The sequence below is a fragment of the Arabidopsis lyrata genome (assembly GCF_000004255.2).
Source record: "Arabidopsis lyrata subsp. lyrata unplaced genomic scaffold ARALYscaffold_6, whole genome shotgun sequence".
Classification (NCBI taxonomy): Eukaryota; Viridiplantae; Streptophyta; class Magnoliopsida; order Brassicales; family Brassicaceae; genus Arabidopsis; species Arabidopsis lyrata.
Window position 1 is genome coordinate 23,021,276 of NW_003302550.1, and position 21,379 is coordinate 23,042,654.

A 21,379-nucleotide genomic window follows, 5' to 3' on the forward strand; every position below is an offset into this window, starting at 1 on the left:
GAGGATCAGGAGCCCACGTCTATACTAGAGTGCACTCAAAGACCTGATTGATTAAAATGGTACAAGACCATAAAACGTGGAGCTAAGAATCATTAAGAAGAAGAATGTGTTTGGTCCAATACAAAGGACACCATTCAATGTAAAGCCAGTGGGACAAATGAGTCTTTGTGATTGTGTGAAATAAACATAGTGAAAGCGTGATATATCAGACACGGCTTGTCGCACAAGGATTCATACAAAGACCAGAAATAGAGGAGATATACTCCCCTGTGGTGGATGCAAAGACATTTAAATTTTTGCTAAGTCTGGCTATATAAAAGAGAAAGATTTGCGGCTAATGGATGTAATGCCTGCATATTTATATAAGTCCACTGGATAATATATGAGATTACCAGAGGGTAGTGAGCTCAAAGATAAGAAAAATTCTCGAGAACATCACTGCATAAGGCTGGACAAATCCTTATATGGACTGAAACAAAGCGGACGTATGTGGTATAACCGATTAAGTGAATATCTCATCAGAGAAGGCTATAAAAACGATCCGATCAGTCCATGTATTTTTATCAAGAAGTTTGCAAACAAAGGATATGTAATCATAGCAGTGTATATGAATGATTTAAACCTCTGGGTAATCGCCCAAACAGTTGAGTATATCTAAAGAAAGAATCTCAAATGAAAGACCTAGGCAAATAATTAAGTTCTGTTTGGGATTACAACCTGAGTACGTGAATAATGGAATCCTTGTGCATCAAATGGCATACACTGAAAGAGTACTCAAGGAGATTTAATAAGGACCAGGCCCGCCCATTGACCAGGCCCAATGGTGGTGAGAAGCCTCAGATTGGATAGTGATCCATTCAGTCCGAAAATGCCATACCTCAGTGCCATAGAAGTTCTAATGAATTTGGCTAGACACACTAGACCAAACATTTGTTTTGCCGTGAGTCTCCTGTCTAAATTTAGTTCATGATCAACCCAAAGGCGCTGGAAAGGTTTAAAGGAAGGTTTGATTAAATTTTAAAGTTTATTCTTCCTGCGTTGTTTACTTGGGTTTATTCTATACTGATCTAACCAAAGAAGATCCAGTTTGCTTTGGTTTAGTTTGATTTGCTGATGCAGGTTATTCATAAGATCAGATTATGGCATGGTCAATGAATAGGAACTACGTGTGGCTTGATCCCTTCCAAGGGTACGTAGGCAGCCTTCCTTAAGGCGCAGCTACTACTACTATTACTACTAATACTACTACTACTACTACTACTACTACATCAAAGACCATCATATTTGAAGACAACGCATCCTATATTGCTCAACTAAAGGATGGCTACACTAAGAGGGATCGAACGAAGCATATTCTGCCCAAGTTCTTCTTCACTCATGAATTACAGAAGGACGGTCAGGTCAAAGTTCAACAGATCCGGTCAAGTGAGAATTCAGCCGACCTATTCAGCAAATCATTGCCGACTTCAACGTTCTGGAAGCTCATTCATCAGATCGGGATGCGCGGACTCAAGGATCTACAGTGATGCTCAAATCAGGGGGAGTAATGCGTGTTGTACTCTTTTTCCTTCACCATGGTTTTGTCCCACTGGGTTTTCCTGGTAAGGTTTTAATGAGGCAACATTCCCCAGCGCATTATAGAGATCCCGGTTTAGTATCGGGCACGGTTATGTCTTCCAAGGGGGAGTGTTATAAACTATATGGATGGACTCCATAACCGGCCCATGGCCCATTAGGGTTTTACCTTATTCTCTGTATCCTACTATTATCCTTGTATATATATCTCCTATTGTATTAATGAAAGACACAGTTCACAACACTTAGAATATTTTTTTAGGGAAAAAATATACATTATAGTAAAAACTACTTCTATTATAAAATTCTTTTATTTTAAAGACAAAAATAAAGAAATACATTGAAACCTTAATTACTCCCCCATTCCTCTCTTTTTTGGTTCACAATTTATACGTTTCATATCTCATCTTGGCATTTATGTCATTGTGAATATCGTTCCTCATGTTCACTTTCATGTCGTTAGTTGTGTTAGTTTAGATGAGTTGTGTTAGTTTGGATAAGAATACTTACAATAATGTGTAAGTACCTAAACTTAAGGCTCAAATCGTGTCAATAACCACAAATTTATTTTACAAAGATCTCTACACCAATTTCCTAAATTCCGTGCTCTTTTTTAGGTCTCCCAATTACGACTATTAGAAAAAATAATATCATAAATAATTTAACCAAATAAATAAAACTCCATAAAAAATTAAGGATAAAACCAATTTAAACCAAAGAAATATGTAATTATCCCAAATTTGATTAGAAACCAGAGAAAAAAAAAACTTGGGATAATTACATATTTCGTAACCGTAGCCAAACCATATTTTTATTTCTCACTTTCCCCAATTAACTTGGGAGTTATAGGGTTTACGAGATCATCATGGTTCTCAAACCATGCGTAGTGGAGACGACGATAAAAGTAGATTCGAGCAAGTTTGCGATTGAAGAAGAAGGCAATCATAAAATTGAGGACCTTGATGATGATGATGATGATATCATAAAGGTGCCTGAATGGGATGTGGACAGCTTCGATGGTTTAGAGTATTATTCCTCTCCTGAGGCTCAACTTTCCTCTGATGAGCAACCTTTATCGGACGAGGAGGAGGCTCTAGATAACTATCGCATCGTTAAACGCCAGCTGATCGAGAGCAAGGTACCACCACATGTTTTGGTTTTTGAATGTGAGCTACAATTCCATGAAATTGATCAGATGGTGATTGATTATAAGAACGATACTAAGTTCTCAACAATGTCTGTGATTAGGGATTTTACGTGGAGCCAGGGAGAAGACTAATTTATCTCTTCAAAGGAATCAAACCAATGAGTTTGGACCGTAATGCGATTGGGGCAATAACCTTTCGTGAGTACTGGGAAGAGATGGTACACATATGTCTCCGAAAACACAACCAAGATAAGGCTAGTTCTCTCTTCTTCCTCTTCTTTTTGTTTTAATAAATCTGTCTTTCACCCTCCATACTTGTTGTTTGTTGTTTATATGATGAGTAGCTAAGTCTGAATGTTGTTTATTGTGGTTGAAGGTGCGTAAGGTGGAGTTGGTTGAAGTTGTGAGAGGTAATTATCGCGGTGGAGCGAGAGCCAAGTCAATAAGTCATACATTACATTTATGGCGAGGGAGAAGCCGAATGGAACTCTTGTGGAGTATCAAGCTAAATGTATGGATACTCTTGACGGAAAGAGCCACCCTATCCTCTGTAGACCGGCTCCTAAACCAAAGACTTAAATGTATCAATTGGCTTGCCTTTTACCTAGTTTTGGGTTGATTTGCCGAGACTCAAAACGTGATAAATTTTATATATATTTGTATATCATAGTTGCTTTTGGAATCTCTTGACAATATAGTCTCTCTCTCATATGTATTTGGCCATTTAGTCTCTTGCTTAGTTAATATGTACATATGACATATCACACATTTCTTGGGCAGAAGGTAATTACAGGATTTAAGTGAAGTTTTAGTTTTCACTTTCCCAATTGGCTCGGAACAGAGAGGGGTGATTGATTTTGGATTTACTCGGATCATCGAACAAAGAGTGATTGATTTGCTTTATGCAGGCGCAAAAGTGTTTAGATATTTATGTCATTGAGGCTTTTGGTTTGAAACTGTGCGTGATCATATACATGTTTCGGCCGAGCTTTTACATGTAGGGTATATGCAACAAATAAAGTGCATATGTAAATCTCCCTGTGCATGATTCTCGGAATAAATAATTGGTAACACTCTGTGTGTTACCTGGTTAAAGAAGAACTATAGATCGAGCTAGTTGATAGAATTAAAGAAAAAGATAGAGCTAGTTAATAAAATTAAGGGAAAAGATAGAGCTGTTGCACTTCTTTTTAACATCATTAGGTATTTCGCATTACAATACATTTATCAGTAGCTTGGACCAAGATCCATTTGAAGAAATCCAAAACAAAAGCAAGAAAAAAGACTATATAATCATGAAGTTAGGCAGTTAGCCATAAACAAAGCAAAAGATAATTTAGACTACATATCTGGATCTAGCTTGGGACTAGGCCTGCAAAACATAGGATAAGTCTTACATTTTAATTTCTTCACAACCTTGGCTTGATACTCCACAAGCGTATCATCATCCTCAGACTCTTTCGCCATGAAAGTGATATACGAAACCCAACTACCAGTGAAAGACCCTGTCACTCTTACAACATGATCCAATGTCACATTGGTTTCCTGAAAACACACCCAAAGGGAAAATAAAAACAATTGATATAAGGCCAATTCACACATCTTAAACCAACAAAACAATGTAAAAATTTTGCAAATAATCAAAAATTACGTTTAAGGCATTGTATTTGCAAAGACACAATTTGGCCATGTCTTGTGCATATTGAAGCTGTGTCCTTCCTTTAACCGGAGAATGTTCACTGTCCAGAGGTTCAAGTAAGATTGCGCCACTCCATACTGAACGTGGACGAATTCCTTTTTCCACCAGAAAACCCTAAACCTCCAAATAAACAAATATACATAAGTTAAATATCATTCGATTTAGAAAAAAAGACAAAACTAAATTGCGAATATGTATATACGGACATGGCTAAAGTGGAGATTTCGACGATAAAGACGTTTTTTACGCTCATCTTCTTCGTCGGTATAACAGTCTTCATCAGGTGAATAGAAATCGCTATATATATCATCGAAGTCATCCACTCCCCATTCTGGTTGATCGCTTGTTGAATCTCCGTCGTCCACTATGCTATCTACATCGTCCTCTCCGTCGCTTTCCTTATCATCGTCATCTTCTTCTTCTTCTCCGTTGCTTTCGTAGTCTTCTCCTTCTTCTTCTTCGTCGCTCTCGGCAGAGTAATCATCATCCTTTGTTTCGGAGTCGGATCTGTCCTTGTTCAGAGAGGAAGAGACGGTGGATTCGTCAGTGGTTGTCTCTATGGGCTCCGCCGCCGTGGAAGCGATTTGCGCCGTTTGGGCCTTTGTTTTGCTTGATCCCGAAGCCATGACTGAAATAAAAGAGAAACCCTAGATTTTGGCTAAGCAGAATATTTTATAGAGTTAATTGGTTGCTAATTAGTAATTTGGTTTATTTTTATATGGGCCCATGAAATTCATCACTCCTTTACATTTATTTTACTTTTATTATTTATTAAATATATCCTACGTTTCCTGGGCAGAAGGTAAAATATAGAATTTTGTTTTCACTTTCCCAATTGGCTTGAAACACAGAGAGGTTCTGTTTGGAATCTCCTGAAATCGTTTGTACTTTACTCTAATTGAAGTTGAAATGTCGAGGTCTGACATTCGTATAATATTAGGTGGTTATAATGTTTTGCTAGAGACCGCTTATAATCTATGAGTTTAAGACTCATTGCTAATATTATACGAACCTACAGGGTCCACACCTAAGCAGACTGGATCAATGTTGGGTTATAATTATAATATAATATATATGTTATATGAGATATACATATATATTTATATTTGTGTATTTATAATAAAGTGTTTATTATATAATATATATGTGATATATGATATACATATATTTGTAAACGTAAGTTGCAAAAAGAAAGAAAAGAATAATTGGGCTTTGGCCCATTAATAAACCTAAGTTTAGGTTTAACGTTTGACTATATATATTGATATATTGTCAACGTTTGTGATGGGGTTTTTGAGCAACCAAACCCTAAACATAAGAGACAAAGTGTTTGTCTAAATTTTGAGATTAGATCTCAACAGTACTAGCATACTACGTGTGATCCAGTTTGTGTGCGTGTGGATACCGGTAGAGGCACAACACTTGGGGTGCTGAAACAACCTCGAATTAATATGATTCACCTTTCCGCTGCAGAATATCCAGGTATATTCAAACCCTATGATCTAGATTTAATTCTTTATTTACACGGTTCCTGGCAATTAAATTCGTAATTAGTATTTATAAATCGTTATAAACCGGTACGAATTCCTACAGTGGTATCAGAGCCTACGTGATTAATACTGAATTTGAATCTAGTTTAATCTATATTTTGATATAGATGAATAATTGTAATTTGTTTTAGCTTGTTTAAATTTATGAAATTTAATTGGTAAAGCATAAAATAAACAAAATTATATGATTCAACTAAAACATGTTTCTGTATATTTGGATATACGTTTGTGTTAAGGTGTATGATAGATAATATGTCTCTGTACGTATTTGATTAATAGTTAATATAATAAGTATGAATGACATATGATAATTATCTGTGACTCGTTTAAACATGAATAAAATTAAAGAATTTTGATTCGTTGCACCTTTACGTGAAATTGTTTCCATTAATCATTACACATGTAGTTATTCGATTTGATCGATAATAGGTATATTTTAACCATAGTCGTTTGATGTGTACTTGATTAATTTTGTTCATATGAAAACGTTTCATTATTAATCAATTGATATATGATATCTGTTTGTTTATATTAGATTCACATATACATATAAAATCTCGTAGTTAGAATTATATATAATATATAATATGTGTATGTAGAATTATGGGTAAGTATACGATTCTTTTGATTTGGAATGGTTCCTTATGCAAAAGATCTGTTACCATAAATATATTATAAATATATTGACTCATGATTTATATCTTTTTAGAAAGAGAAAGTCAATAGTAGTATAGTATAGATTTTGATATGATCAAAAATTATACTTGTAAAATAATAATTCGCTAGATCCTAATTTGATTAGGATAAGTTCGATTATATTATGTTCTAATTTGATTAGAGCTGGTGAGATTTAATTAAGATTATTTTTAAAATAATTAATAATTTTAATTTGATTAAAATTATTGAAATTGTTTATAATTTAATTAACTACATATTGGATATGTATTAGTTATATTTTATTTATATTGGATATAAATTTTAAATATAAAATTGAGTTATAAAATTATTTCCTCAACTAATATCAAGTATTTGATGTCTTCCCAATTTTATCAACTGTTAAAACTTAAATTGTTGTATGGCGGGTCTGCCAAAGCAGCGGTCTGCAATTGTTTAAGAGTGAGACAGATGGTAACGGTTACCATATGAAATAAAATTGGTTTACTTGACTAGGCTATCAAAACGGTTTTGGGCTTAGAGACATAGGGTTGGATAAGACATAAGATGTCATCCACAACCAAGAATTATATTAGATATAATTAGCAAGGTGTTGCTTACCTAAATAACTAGATATTCAGGGGTAGAGCCAAAGCTCACTTGAATTCTAGTGAAATATGGATCTTGGATCATTGTACTCATTAGAGGAAATTTTGTTTTGAGTATAGTGTTAGTTTTCTTAATTGTTGAGAATTCTAAAATTCATGAACATCATATTAATTTCTGCTTTTCTTTTTCGACAGTTATGTTAAACCCTCAAAGTTCCTATTCATTTCGAGATGTTCTTGAGAAGGACAAATTGAATGGATCAAACCCTCTTGACAACTTGGAAGATCTGGAGAAGAAGAAAACATTCAAGGTCTCTTCTTCGGGTATCTATGTTATAGAAGTAAATGTTACTACTTCTGGTTCTACTCCTTGGGTATTGGATACCGGTTGTGGTGCTCACATTTGTGTAAATGTGCATGGCCTAAACAACAGTAGAACTTTGGAGGAAGGACAAGTGGACCTACGTGTGGCTAATGGAGCAAAAGTTTCTGCATTAGCCGTGGGAACATATTCGTTGTCTTTACCTTCAGGCATGGTTTTGGAGCTTAAGAACTGCTACTATGTTCCTGCTATAAACAAGAATATCATCTCTGTTTCATGTTTGGACATGGAAGGTTTTCACTTTTCGATCAAGAACAAATGTTGTTCATTTGATCGAGATGATATGTTTTATGGTAGCGCTCCATTAGAGAATGGGCTTTATGTTCTAAACCAAAGCATGCCAGTCTATAACATTCGTACCAAGAGATTTAAGTCTAATGACTTGAATCCAACTTTTCTCTGGCATTGTCGTTTGGGCCATATAAACGAGAAACGAATTCAAAAACTTCATAGTGATGGACTTTTGAACTCATTTGATTATGAATCTTATGAGACTTGTGAATCTTGTTTGTTGGGAAAGATGACTAAGGCCCCATTTACTGGGCACAGTGAGAGGGCTAGTGACTTATTGGGCCTTATACATACAGATGTATGTGGGCTAATGAGTACAAGCGCCAGAGGAAACTATCAGTACTTCATTACATTTACTGATGACTTCAGTAGATATGGTTATGTTTATCTAATGAAACATAAGTCGGAATCTTTTGAAAAGTTCAAGGAGTTCCAGAATGAAGTACAAAATCAACTTGGCAAATCAATAAAAGCTCTTCGATCAGATCGTGGAGGAGAATATTTGAGCCAAGCTTTCATTGATCATCTCAGAGAGTGTGGAATTGTTTCACAGCTCACTCCTCCAGGAACACCATAGTGGAATGGTGTGTCCGAAAGGAGAAATCGAACTTTATTGGATATGGTTCGATCGATGATGAGTCACACTGATCTTCCAATATCCTTTTGGGGATATGCTCTAGAGACGTCTGCGTTTATGCTAAACAGATGTCCGACAAAATCAGTTGAAAAGACACCATATGAGATATGGACTGGAAAGGTTCCTAATTTATCTTTTCTCAAAATTTGGGGTTGTGAAGCTTATGTCAAACGGTTGATTACTGATAAGCTTGGACCCAAATCTGATAAATGCTACTTCGTAGGTTATCCTAAAGAGACCAAAAGTTATTACTTCTACCATCCTACTGACAACAAAGTGTTTGTTGCTCGAAATGGTGCCTTTTTGGAAATGGAGTTTCTTTCAAAAGGAACTAGTGGGAGTAAAGTGTTACTCGAAGAAGTTCGAGAACCACATGAGAATGTTCCAACTTCTCAGGAAGAACATCAGTTGGATCTACGAAGAGTCGTAGAACCTATACCTGTGGAACCTGAGGTACGTAGGTCCGAAAGGAACCGTCACGAACCCGATAGATTTGGAGATTGGGTGACGGATGATCATGATCTATTGATTATAGAGAGTGATGAACCTACGTCATACGAAGAAGCATTGATGGGCCCCGATTCCGTTAAGTGGTTAGAGGCCGCGAAATCCGAGATGGAATCCATGTCACAAAACAAAGTATGGACTTTGGTTGATTTACCTGATGGTGTAAAAGCCATTGAGTGTAAATGGATTTTCAAGAAGAAAATTGACATGGATGGTAATATACAGATATACAAAGCTAGACTGGTGGCGAAAGGTTACAAGCAAATTCATGGTATTGACTATGATGAAACCTATTCACCAGTTGCAATGCTTAAGTCCATTCGGATTCTTCTAGCAACTGCTGCTCATTATGATTATGAGATTTGGCAAATGGATGTGAAAACAGCTTTCCTTAATGGAAATCTTGAAGAAGATGTGTACATGACACAGCCTGAAGGTTTCACTGTTCCTGAAGCTGCTAGGAAGGTATTCAAGCTTCATCGTTCCATTTATGGATTGAAGCAAGCATCTCGGAGTTGGAATCTTCGTTTTAATGAGGCAATCAAAGAGTTTGATTTCATTAGAAACGAAGAAGAACCTTGTGTTTACAAGAAGACTAGTGGGAGCGCAGTCGCATTTCTGGTATTGTATGTAGATGACATACTGCTTCTTGGAAATGACATTCCCTTGCTCCAGTCTGTTAAGACTTGGCTTGGAAGTTGTTTCTCGATGAAAGACTTGGGAGAAGCTGCCTATATTCTTGGAATAAGGATCTATAGAGATAGATTGAACAAAATAATTGGACTAAGTCAAGATACTTATATAGATAAGGTCTTGCATAGGTTTAATATGCATGATTCTAAGAAAGGCTTTATACCAATGTCTCATGGCATAACTCTTAGCAAGACTCAGTGTCCTTCGACACAAGATGAGCGAGAGCGGATGAGTAAGATTCCATATGCTTCTGCTATAGGATCTATCATGTATGCTATGCTCTGCACTCGCCCAGATGTTGTTTGTGCTTTGAGCATGACGAGCAGATACCAGTCTGATCCAGGTGAAAGTCACTGGATAGTAGTCAAGAACATCCTTAAGTACTTGAGAAGAACTAAGGATAAGTTTTTGGTTTATGGAGGAAGTGAGGAACTTGTTGTGAGTGGTTATACCGATGCCAGCTTTCAGACAGACAAAGATGATTTTCGATCTCAATCAGGATTTGTCTTTTGTCTCAACGGAGGAGCAGTGAGCTGGAAGAGTTCCAAACAGAGCACTGTGGCAGATTCTACAACTGAGGCTGAGTATATAGCTGCTTCTGAAGCGGCTAAGGAGGCTGTTTGGATTAGGAAGTTCATTACTGAACTTGGTGTGGTTCCTAGTATTTCTGGCCCCATCGATCTTTACTGTGATAACAATGGAGCCATCGCTCAAGCGAAAGAACCTAGATCACACCAGAAATCCAAACACATACAAAGGCGATATCACCTCATTCGTGAGATTATTGATAGAGGTGATGTGAAGATTAGCAGAGTTCCAACAGATGCAAATGTTGCTGATCCGTTTACTAAACCTCTTCCACAGCCTAAGCATGAGAGTCATACTGCTGCGATTGGCATTAGATTTATAAAGATGTGATCTTATTTCTAGTGGGAGGTTTTTATTTATTTATTTATGATATGATGTTCATGTTAAAATACATTTGAATTTATTTTCAAATTAATGAAATTTGTTTCAGTATTATTTATTTATTGGATAATTAAATAATAGTTCCAAAATAATTTATATCATTCTTATAGACCATCAAGTACGTGACTTGATCATGAAACCCTATAAGTGGAAAATGACATAAATTATAGAAGTCCCTAGCCAAGGTTATTAAAATGGGACATTAATAACTAAGAATGGCTAGTATGTGAGGTGACTGATGACTACGTTTCATGGAGTCATTAATATGTGGTATTAAAGTCAATCACATAGATATGTGTTAGAGAACACAGTATTGGACTGACCCGTTATGAAAACTCTACAAGATTGTTATATGAGTGTCATAAGAGTTTTTCATCACAACTATAGAGTATAGTCCTTTGACCTGAGTTCGTCATGATTTCTCATTCATGGATTAGTTCGCTTTGACTCTGTCAAACGTCAGCCGTAAAAGGTGATTATAAAGACAGTGATTGGGCGGGTTATGAATTGTTTAAGGAACAGGGATGGAACAAGATGGGATTTGTCCCTCCCATATAACGGGAGATAAATATCTCTGGGCCTATCGAAGATTTGATACTGAGAAATGCGTGGCCGCGCTCAAACGAGGTGAATGTCAGTCGTTTGTTTTTATCAGTATAAATCGGAGTTCGATAAACATGGTCTAGCTTAATAAGGATGATAATTTGTTGCCTTATGCTGAGATCGAGATATAGAGACGAAGGGATTATGGGAATAGAAGATTCCAGTACAAGTGGGAGATTATTGGGAATGTCCTGAAATCGTTTGTACTTTACTCTAATTGAAGTTGAAATGTCGAGGTATGACATTCGTATAATATTAGGTGGTTATAATGTTTTGCTAGAGACCGCTTATAATCTATGAGTTTAAGACTCATTGCTAATATTATACGAACCTACAGGGTCACACACCTAAGCAGACTGGATCAATGTTGGGTTATAATTATAATATAATATATATGTTATATGAGATATACATATATATTTATATTTGTGTATTTATAATAAAGTGTTTATTATATAATATATATGTGATATATGATATACATATATTTGTAAACGTAAGTTGCAAAAAGAAAGAAAAGAATAATTGGGCTTTGGCCCATTAATAAACCTAAGTTTAGGTTTAACGTTTGACTATATATATTGATATATTGTCAACGTTTGTGATGGGGTTTTTGAGCAACCAAACCCTAAACATAAGAGACAAAGTGTTTGTCTAAATTTTGAGATTAGATCTCAACAGTACTAGCATACTACGTGTGATCCAGTTTGTGTGCGTGTGGATACCGGTAGAGGCACAACACTTGGGGTGCTGAAACAACCTCGAATTAATATGATTCACCTTTCCGCTGCAGAATATCCAGGTATATTCAAACCCTATGATCTAGATTTAATTCTTTATTTACACGGTTCCTGGCAATTAAATTCGTAATTAGTATTTATAAATCGTTATAAACCGGTACGAATTCCTACAGGTTCTAGGACTCACTAGATCATAGATCATCATCGATCATCATGGTTCTCAAACCGAGAAAACGATAGGGGGAGAATCGAGCAAGTTAGAGGAAGCAAAGATGGAATCCATGGAAGCATCATCGATGGTTCTCAAACCATGCGTAGCGACGAAAGAAAGAGATTCGAGCGAGTTTAAGGAGGCGGCAGAACCCATGGATGATGTTTCTTCGGTCGTTGTCAATTCTTACCTGACAAAGCGTAAGGCTGAGTTCGACCTGGAGGAGGAGGAACAGAACGTTGGTGAGAATGAAGAAGGCAGTGATGAGGAATCCAAAATGGATGAGCCTGAGGCTATATTTGATATGTTAATGATGTGGACAGCTTCGAAGGTTTGGAGTATTATTCATCTTCGGATTTGGAACTTTCCTCTGATGAGCAGCCTTATTCCGACATGGAAAAGGCTAATAAACACTATCACATCTACAAACGCCAGATCATCGAGAGCAAGGTAGGTAAACCCACTCTGTGTAGCTTTGATTGTGAACTAGATTTTTGGAATCGAGTGGAATAGATGATGAATTCAACATGTGTGATTAGGGATTTTACGCGGAGCGAGAGTTTAGCCTAGGTTATAACTACAAGAGAATCTTCCCAATGAGTTTGGAGAAGGAAGCGCTTCATGGTAAAACCTTTCGTGAGTTCTGGGAAGAGATGGTCTATGTTTGTCTCCAAAAACACAACCAAGTCAAGGTTAGTTCTCTCTCTCTCTTCTTGTTGGGTTTGTTAATTTATTGTTGTTCAAGGAGTGTAATGTGGAGTTCGTTGAAGTTGTGAGGGGGTAATTGTCACGGAGGACCGAGAGCAAAGTCATACATTACATTTATGGCGAGGGAAAAGCCGGATGGACCTCTTGTGGAGTATCAAGCCAAGTCTATGCTTACTTTGGACGGCAAGATACATCCCATCCTCTGTAGACCGTCTCCTATATGCCAAAGCCTTAAAACCAATGCTATTTAAAGCAGGGGCGGACGTACGTGTATTAGTACCTAGGCACGTGTCCTATACAAAATTTGATAATTTTGAACTTTGTTATATATACTTTGAAGAAAAGATGGAATAATTGGTGTATCGTGCCACATACAATATAATATTCCTCTACTAATTTTTTAGTCAATTAGCTACTATTTTCTTTCTTTTTACTGATTTCAGGTAATAAATGCTTTCCATATATTTTAATCTATTTTTTTCTCTAACCTTTTTTTAATTGTTTAAAGGAATAATGTTTATATAGAGTAGTAGAATCAATGGTTGATCAACAATTGAACACATCAAATGAATTTGCTTCATTTACATGTCTTTTAATCAATAAATATAATATTTTAGATTAAAAATTTATATTTTAAATATATTGTGCCCCATACTATATATGTTTCTAGATCCGCCACTGATTTAAGGTATGACTTTCTCTTAGCCAATCATGGATTTGATCTCTCAAGGCGCAAAACATGTGTAGAAATATGTCATAGTTGGTTTTGGCTTGAAGCTTTGCATGATATGGTATTTATATATTACAAATTTTGTTTGGCCAGTCAAGTCTCTTGTTTGCCAGAATTATGAGGAAAATCTTTTTAATAGCTTCACGTGGAGGGTATAATCAACAAATAAAGTCTTTATTATATAAATTTGTAAATCTCCCTTTGCATGATTTCAGAATAACAAGTCGGTAAATCTTTGTGTGTCGATAAACAAACTCTCTTGTGGGATATATTTTTCGCTACACAAAGAGCTTTTAATTTCTGTTGTTCAATTTAAATTAGGAGTTCAGAAAATATAAATAGTTAAATTCACTAACTCACATCTTTGTGAAGTCCATCACTATTGATATACTTGATAGTTGATAGGAATATTCATGTTTCTGAACAAAAACTTCTTCTTTCCAGTTTTGTTTTTGATATAATGTGTTCCATCTTGGTAGGATAAATCTCGACATTCGGCAATGAGTTTATCTTTGTTGTAAGAAGCCTGTAAAAGGCGGGTGAAGACCACTGAACCGCATGTGTCTACATGCAATTGTAAATAAAGTTAGTTTTGGGTTAATTGTAAAATTAAATACCAACTATAGTGTAAAAAATAGTTAAATTTATCTTCGAGTTGATCAATAGGATCATCTAAAAGCCCTGAAGTTGTCCAATCCCTGCTAATACGGCTGCCATCACCAAATAGCTACACATAAACATAATATGTAAAAGTTAGTGGTCTAAAAGGTGCAGTTTCCAATTCTGAATCAAGCAAGACAACATAAATAAGAGGAAGAATGTACTGGTATTTTGCTTCCTGGTTGGACTTGTTGGGCTTGATTTTGCTGGGAATTCATAAGTTAGTTTCAAACTAATTAAGATGCGAGACATCAATAAGACTAATCGGAGTTAAGAGTGATCTTGAATATTTCTGCACTTGGTCTGCACTTGGACGGGACTAGTCAATGTTGAATTTGCATGATCATGGGTAAAAATAGTACAAGCATTCTGTCATATCACATATTTTAATTATAATTTTAAAGGAAAAGGAAAGTTTTGAAAATTAAAATATTATTGATAAATGGGCGAGGCCTTTTTTTTTTGTTGGCCAATTATTTCTTTTCTAAACCGTAATTTTACTTCATCCACTAATTTTTCTTATGAAGTAAAAAATTCACAAAAGTCCCTAAATATTTTGAAGATATTCATAGTCTTTGGATGTCTCCATGGTCTTTCGCCTCGCCCTTGATTCATTTATTTGTTTATACATTAGGCCTGAGACAGGGCACTTTCAAGTTTTGATCACAGTCGAAGCTTTTTCATATTTTATTGATAAATCTTACGTATGTCTAAACACTCTCAAACTAGTATTTAGTGCTTGGACAAACATTCATAAGAAGCAAAAAACGACCATGTAACCATCTAATTATTTAGCGTTATATCCAAAAATTAAAAAGATAATTTAGACTACATATCTAGATCTAGCTTGGGACTAGGCCTGCAAAACATAGGATAAGTCTTGCGTTTTATATTCTTGGTAACCTTGGCTTGATACTCCACAAGCGTATCATCCTCCTCAGATTCTTTCGCCATGAAAGTGATATACGAAGTAAACCTACCCCTAAAACACCCTGTCACTCTTACAACATGATCCAATTTCACATTGGTTTCCTGAAAACACACCCCAAAAGAAAAAACAATTGTTGTATGTATAGACAATATAATTAATTAAAACATCTTAAAACAACGTTAAAATTTCAATAGTTTAACTTACGTTAAAGGCATTGTACTTGCGAAGGGACAATTTGGCCATGTCTTGTGCGTATTGAAGCTGTGTCCTTCCTTTAACCGGAGAATGTTCACTGTCCAGAGATTCAAGATAGGTAGAGCCACCCCCTACGGAACGTGGACGTGGACGTGGACCAAGCCCTTCTTCCACAAGAAACCCTAAATCTCCAAAATCAATTTCACCATAAATTAAATATCATTTGATTTAGAAAATACAAAAAAAAAAAAAAAAAAAAAAAACTAAATTTCGAATCATGTATACGAACATGGCTAAAGTGGAGATTCCGTTTATAAAGACGGGATTTTCGCTCAACTTCTTCGTCGCTATGAGTGTCTTCATCAGGTGAAATATATTCCTTATCGTCGAAGCTATCCACTCCCCATTCCGATTGATCGCTTGCTGAATCTCCGTCGTCCACTATGCTATCTTCGTCATTGGAAGAATCATTTTCCTTCGGGTCGGAGTCGGATTTGTCCTTGTTCAGAGAGGAAGAGACGGCGGATTCTTCAGTGGTTGTTTCTATGGGCGTCGTGGAAACGATTTGCGTCGACTCGGTCTCTGTCTTGCTTGATCCCGAAGCCATGATTGAAATAAAAGAGAAACCCTAGATTTTTTACCTTAGCAGAATATTTTACGACTTAACTGGTTGATGTTTAATTATTTGGGTTATTTTTAGATATGTGGGCTTCGAAGTTCACTTTTTTATTTTTATTTTACTTTTTACAGTTTTATCATAAAAACATTATTTGATTGTTCAGGCAAAAATCCTAATACAAGTAGGAGTCTCGTCGTCCACGGATATTTGATTGTTTCATGCTTCAACTCATAAGTGACAACCTGTACGTTTTACATTCCCTCAAAAGTCAAAACCGATTCCAAATTCAGGCAGTTCAACTAATTAATGATTGGATTTTTTTTAGAGTGAAAATAAAATTTCTCATATGTATTAAAAAGATTAATTATAAATGGCCATTTTCTTTGTTAAGGACTATCTTATATAGATGACAAAAAAAAAAAAAAGACTATCTTATATATAAAGTTCACGAAACTCTCTAAATAGTTCGAAGTTGTTACTAGTCTTTTCGCCTCCGTCTTGATTGGTTCAGACTCCATGATCCGACGGAAATCCCCATACATATATCCGCCTTGAAGTCTAAACTATTTACAATTTTAACGATAAAGAAATTATGAGAATTATCCCACACTGGAAAGATGAGAATGGACTTGAGTAATGTAGAAGAGGACATGAGACTTTCTACTCATTGCAATTGGTTTGAGTTAGAAAGCCATAAAACTTAATAATGTATATTCACTTGTTTATATTTATAATTTGGCCTCAGGGCACTTTCAAGTTTTGATCATCATGAAAACCTTTTATTAATGATAAATCTTAGGTATGTGTAAACACTCTAAAACTACTATTAATGATAAATCTTAGGTATGTGTACAGACATTTATTAGAAGAAGCGGAAAGCAAGAAACGACCATGTAACCATCGAATTATTTAGCGTTATATCCAAAAATTAGAAGATAATTTAGACTACATATCTGGATCTAGCTTTGGACTAGGCCTGCAAAACATAGGATAAGTCTTGCATTGAAATTTTTTAGCAACCTTGGTTTGATACTCCACAAGCGTATCATCTCCCTTAGATTCTTTCGCCATGAAAGTGATATACGAAGTCTGCCTAACGCCAAAAGACGCTGTTACTCTTACAACATGATCCAATTTCACATTGGTTTCCTGAAAACACACTCCAAAAAAAAAAAATTGATGTATAGCCAATTAACACATCTTGAAACAACGTTAAAATTGCAATAGTTAAACTTACGTTTAAGGTATTGTACTTGCGAAGAGACAATTTGGCCATGTGTTGTGCGTATTGAAGCTGTGTCCTACCTTTAGCCGGAGAATGTTCACTGTCCAGAGATTTAAGTAAGATATAGCCACAACCTACGGAACGTGAACGTGGACGTGGACCAATCCCTTCTTCAACAAGAAAGCCCTAAATCTCCAAAACCAAATTTCACCATAAAATTAAATATCATTTGATTTAGAAAAAAAACAACTAAATTTTGAATCGTGTATACGAACATGGCTAAAGTGGAGATTCCGTTTATAAAGACGGGCTTTTCCCTCAACTTCTTCGTCGGTATGAGAGTCTTCATCAGGTGAACAATATTCCTCATCATCGAAGCTATCCACTCCCCATTCCGATTGATCGCTTGCTGAATCTCCGTCGTCCACTATGCTATCTTCGTCATTGGAGGAATCATTTTCCTTCGGGTCGGAGTCGGATTTGTCCTTGTCCAGAGAGTAAGAGACGGCGGATTCTTCAGTGGTCGTCTCTATGGGCTCCGCCGCCGCGGAAACGATATGCGCCGTCTCGGCCTCTGTCTTGCTTGGTCCCGAAGCCATGATTGACATAAAAAGAGAAACCCTAGATTTTACCAGAATTATAGATATGTGGGCCCTTGGAAGTTCACTTCTTTATTTTTATTTTACTTTTACAGTTTTATCAGAAAAAAAAACATTATTTGATCGTTTTGGCAAAAAACCTTATGAGGAGGAACCACGGAGATATGAAGAAGTAATCATAATTCTCAAAAGTTCAAAACCCTTACCAAAAAAAAAAAAAATCATAATTCTCAAAACATCCTTTACCACTTTTTTTTTTTTTTGGATTTTTACTAATAAAAATCTTATTATATAAAGTATGGTTTTCAAAGTTAATAACTCATAGGATCGTGACACATGTCAAATCTACCGATCTTAGATTTTGACATGTGTAAAACAAAAATTTCCTTTTTTTTTAAAAAAAAAAAGATAATTGTACATAATTATAAATTTAAATAATTTTAAAAATGTAAAAAATATTTATAAAAAAAGCTAATTATAAAAAAATTGTAAATTTAAAAAGTTTTAAAATGTAAAAAGATAACTATAAGGAAATTATACCTATATTTCCATAAGAAATTTTGCCATATAGTAAACAAAAGTTTTGTTTTTAACAACTTAAAAATATAATTTGTATATAAGAAAATAATATGTATATTTTCCACAAAAAGATGAAATTATAAAATAGGGCTTTTGCAAAAATGCCCATTTTTCAATGCCACTTTTCAAAAATGCCCATTCTTTAAAACCTTATAAAAAATGCTCTTAAAAATATAAGATTTACCCAAATATGTATGTAACATTATTAAAACATACACAAACTACATTTCTATGTATCTAAAATCTTATAAATACTTTATAAATACCTTATAAATGCATTTTAAATACCTTTAAAAACTTTTAAAATATCTTGTAAAACCTTTGAAAAACCCTTAAAAATCCTTTAAAATAACTTGTAAAACCTTTAAAAACACCTTATAAAACCTTATAAATACTTGGATCGAGTCTTCAAGTAGTAGTTATAATCCATAAGTACCTTATAAACCTAATAAAACTTTATAAAATTTTCAGATTTAAAAAGGGGCATTTTAGAAAATGGACATCGAAAATGGACATTTTTTAAAAGAGGCACACCAAAAGGAGCATTTTTGAAAAGAGGCACACCAAAAGGGGCATGTTCGTACCTTACCGCATCTTTCTACTTATGTAAACAATATTCCTACACATTGGCTAATTTGAGCCAATCTAATAAATCTGTTGACAAAAAAAAAAAAAAAAAACAATTTCCCTTATAAAATTATGCTAAAATTTTTATTTATAAGTTACTAACTGTACAATATAAAGATTTATATATAGAAAAAGATTAAAAAAATTATACAATCATTTATTAGTCGTATAAGAAAAAGGATAAACAAATAGATTGTTTCATATTTTTCACCAAAGAAACTTATTTCTTCAGAAACACCACCATTGCTTTAACTTTTCTATTGGTAAAACTTTTTTTTTTTCTGTCATAAATTATTTTTAGGATAATATCAGTAACTAACATTTGACTCAAAAATAATTAAAGCAATAAACATGAGTGAAAAGCTTTGGAAACTAACATATTCAGAGATGTGAAATTTAAAAATGGCTCTCAACCAAAAGACAAACATACGAAAACATATTGTAATTTGGAGAAAAAAACATGAAATAAATACTAATAAAACGCAATCTAAAAATAAAGATTATCAATACTGGAATTTTGAGACGAAAGAGAGACATCTAACGAGAATTTAATAAAATAACATGTCATACTAGAAAAATAAAAGTAGTATGTGATTGTTATGGAGGTGACGATGGTGGTGGTTGATGGTTACGGAAGTGCTGATAGGGTAATTTTAAAAAAAATAACATGAATCATGTAAAAATTATATGCATTCATCATTTGTTGAAAATATACCATGTCATTTATAAAAAAAAAACACTTTGAATCATAATGGTTTTCTAAAAATAGCATGTGATATTCAGATCCAAGAAATATATGACAGTGGAGAAAAATTAAGAATTATGAACGGCGATGGACATAGACTAGAGTTGTTGTCGCAAAGGCTCGGCCCGATGTCGAAGGAGCTAAAGAAGGTGGAGAAATAAGTGCAGTTGGAGAAAGAGGACTAGAGGCGGTAACCGTGGTATTGGTGTTGATGACGGTGGTTCAAGCATGGTGGTGTTGGCGGTAAATATTGACTAAGGTGGTGGGTCAAAATTAGCGAGATTTGGTATTGATGGTGGTGGTGATTGTGATAGTAATGAGGTCCAGTTGTGGTGGTGGATCGAAGTAGTGAAACTCGGTGGTGATGCCCGACGAAGGAGAGAAATGGAGATAGAGAAAAAGAAAAAAGATTTGGTACTGAAGAATCCGACAAGAGTGAGAGAAGGAGAAACATAAGATCGAGCAAAAATAAGAGAATCTATTAAGAGAAAGAGAGAGATTTGAGACTTTCTCGCCGGCGAGAGGAAGAAAAAAAGAGAAAACGAAAAATAAATGGGTAATATGGGGCAAAAATTAACAAAAGCCATGTAGCAAATAGACATTGTTTAGTCAAATGTTAATTTTTTATTTTTGTTTTAGTCTTAAGTTATTTAGTGTCATATTTTTGTTTCTAAATTGCCCACATTGAAATTATAAAGTGTAACACTCTTCCGATGGATGTAAATAATTTACTAAAATGAAGAAAATAATAATAATAATAATTTATTAAAATTTAATGATACAACATATAAACATTTGGAAAATTGTTAAAAATGCCCCTTTTGGTGTGCCCCTTTTTAAAAATGCCCTTTTTAGATGTCCATTTTCAAAAATGCCCCTTTTTAAATCTGAAATTTTTATAAAGTTTTATTAGGTTTATAAGGTACTTATGGATTGTAACTACTACTTGAAGACTCGATCCAAGTATTTATAAGGTTTTATAAAGTGTTTTTAAAGGTTTTACAAGTTATTTTTAAGGATTTTAAAAGTTTTTCAAAGGTTTTACAAGATATTTTAAAAGTTTTTAAAGGTATTTAAAATGCATTTATAAGGTATTTATAAAGTATTTATAAGATTTTAGATACACAGAAATGTAGTTTGTGTGTGTTTTAATAATGTTATATACATATTTGGGTAAATCTTATATTTTAAAGAGCATTTTTTATAAAGTTTTAAAGAAGGGGCATTTTTGAAAAGTGACATTGAAAAAGGGGCATTTTTGCAAAAGCCCCTAAACATTTTATGAATATCATAACTTACAATAAACAAAAAATTATATAATTTATAAATAGGTCAATATTTATATCAGAAAATTTAATAATTAGTGTAACATATATAACTACAAATAGTATTTTATATTGTGCATTATGCATAATAAATTTCTATTTAAAAATAACTAAAATGCTGTATTTTCTAAAATTTAAACATATATGTTTATACAATTTTAGTTAAGCTT

General features: G+C 34.4%; 6 protein-coding genes across 6 annotated transcripts; 2 read left to right on the top strand and 4 right to left on the bottom strand.

Moving 5' to 3' along the window:
* Positions 1-2,176: 2,176 nt before the first annotated feature.
* On the top strand, positions 2,177-3,790 carry LOC9308835. Its single transcript, XM_021020828.1, has 2 exons — positions 2,177-2,713; positions 2,824-3,790. The coding sequence occupies exons 1-2, from the start codon at positions 2,441-2,443 to the stop codon at positions 3,010-3,012; spliced, it is 462 nt and encodes a 153-aa protein (XP_020876487.1). The 5' UTR covers positions 2,177-2,440; the 3' UTR covers positions 3,013-3,790.
* Positions 3,791-3,884: 94 nt separating this feature from the next.
* Positions 3,885-5,246, bottom strand: LOC9308836 (death domain-associated protein 6). The gene is made up of 3 exons (XM_002874810.2): positions 4,628-5,246; positions 4,374-4,535; positions 3,885-4,267 (listed from the first exon to the last, which is right to left on the bottom strand). The coding sequence occupies exons 1-3, from the start codon at positions 5,045-5,047 to the stop codon at positions 4,064-4,066; spliced, it is 786 nt and encodes a 261-aa protein (XP_002874856.1). The 5' UTR covers positions 5,048-5,246; the 3' UTR covers positions 3,885-4,063.
* Positions 5,247-12,286: 7,040 nt separating this feature from the next.
* Positions 12,287-13,182, top strand: LOC9310925. The gene is made up of 3 exons (XM_021020830.1): positions 12,287-12,716; positions 12,806-12,958; positions 13,037-13,182. Exons 1-2 carry the CDS (start codon positions 12,328-12,330, stop codon positions 12,834-12,836), a joined length of 420 nt encoding a protein of 139 aa, XP_020876489.1. The 5' UTR covers positions 12,287-12,327; the 3' UTR covers positions 12,837-12,958; positions 13,037-13,182.
* Positions 13,183-13,892: 710 nt separating this feature from the next.
* LOC110227450 lies at positions 13,893-14,582 on the bottom strand. The gene is given in 4 exon segments (XM_021021551.1): positions 13,893-14,100; positions 14,102-14,264; positions 14,349-14,431; positions 14,529-14,582. Coding segments are annotated over 4 exon segments (345 nt in total). The 3' UTR covers positions 13,893-14,055.
* A 530-nt stretch (positions 14,583-15,112) lies between these two features.
* On the bottom strand, positions 15,113-16,429 carry LOC9308837. The gene is made up of 3 exons (XM_021020844.1): positions 15,785-16,429; positions 15,500-15,678; positions 15,113-15,396 (listed from the first exon to the last, which is right to left on the bottom strand). The coding sequence occupies exons 1-3, from the start codon at positions 16,095-16,097 to the stop codon at positions 15,193-15,195; spliced, it is 696 nt and encodes a 231-aa protein (XP_020876503.1). The 5' UTR covers positions 16,098-16,429; the 3' UTR covers positions 15,113-15,192.
* Positions 16,430-16,986: 557 nt separating this feature from the next.
* Positions 16,987-18,183, bottom strand: LOC9310926. Its single transcript, XM_002874813.2, has 3 exons — positions 17,610-18,183; positions 17,347-17,520; positions 16,987-17,258 (listed from the first exon to the last, which is right to left on the bottom strand). Exons 1-3 carry the CDS (start codon positions 17,940-17,942, stop codon positions 17,055-17,057), a joined length of 711 nt encoding a protein of 236 aa, XP_002874859.2. The 5' UTR covers positions 17,943-18,183; the 3' UTR covers positions 16,987-17,054.
* Between the last annotated feature and the right edge of the window lie 3,196 nt (positions 18,184-21,379).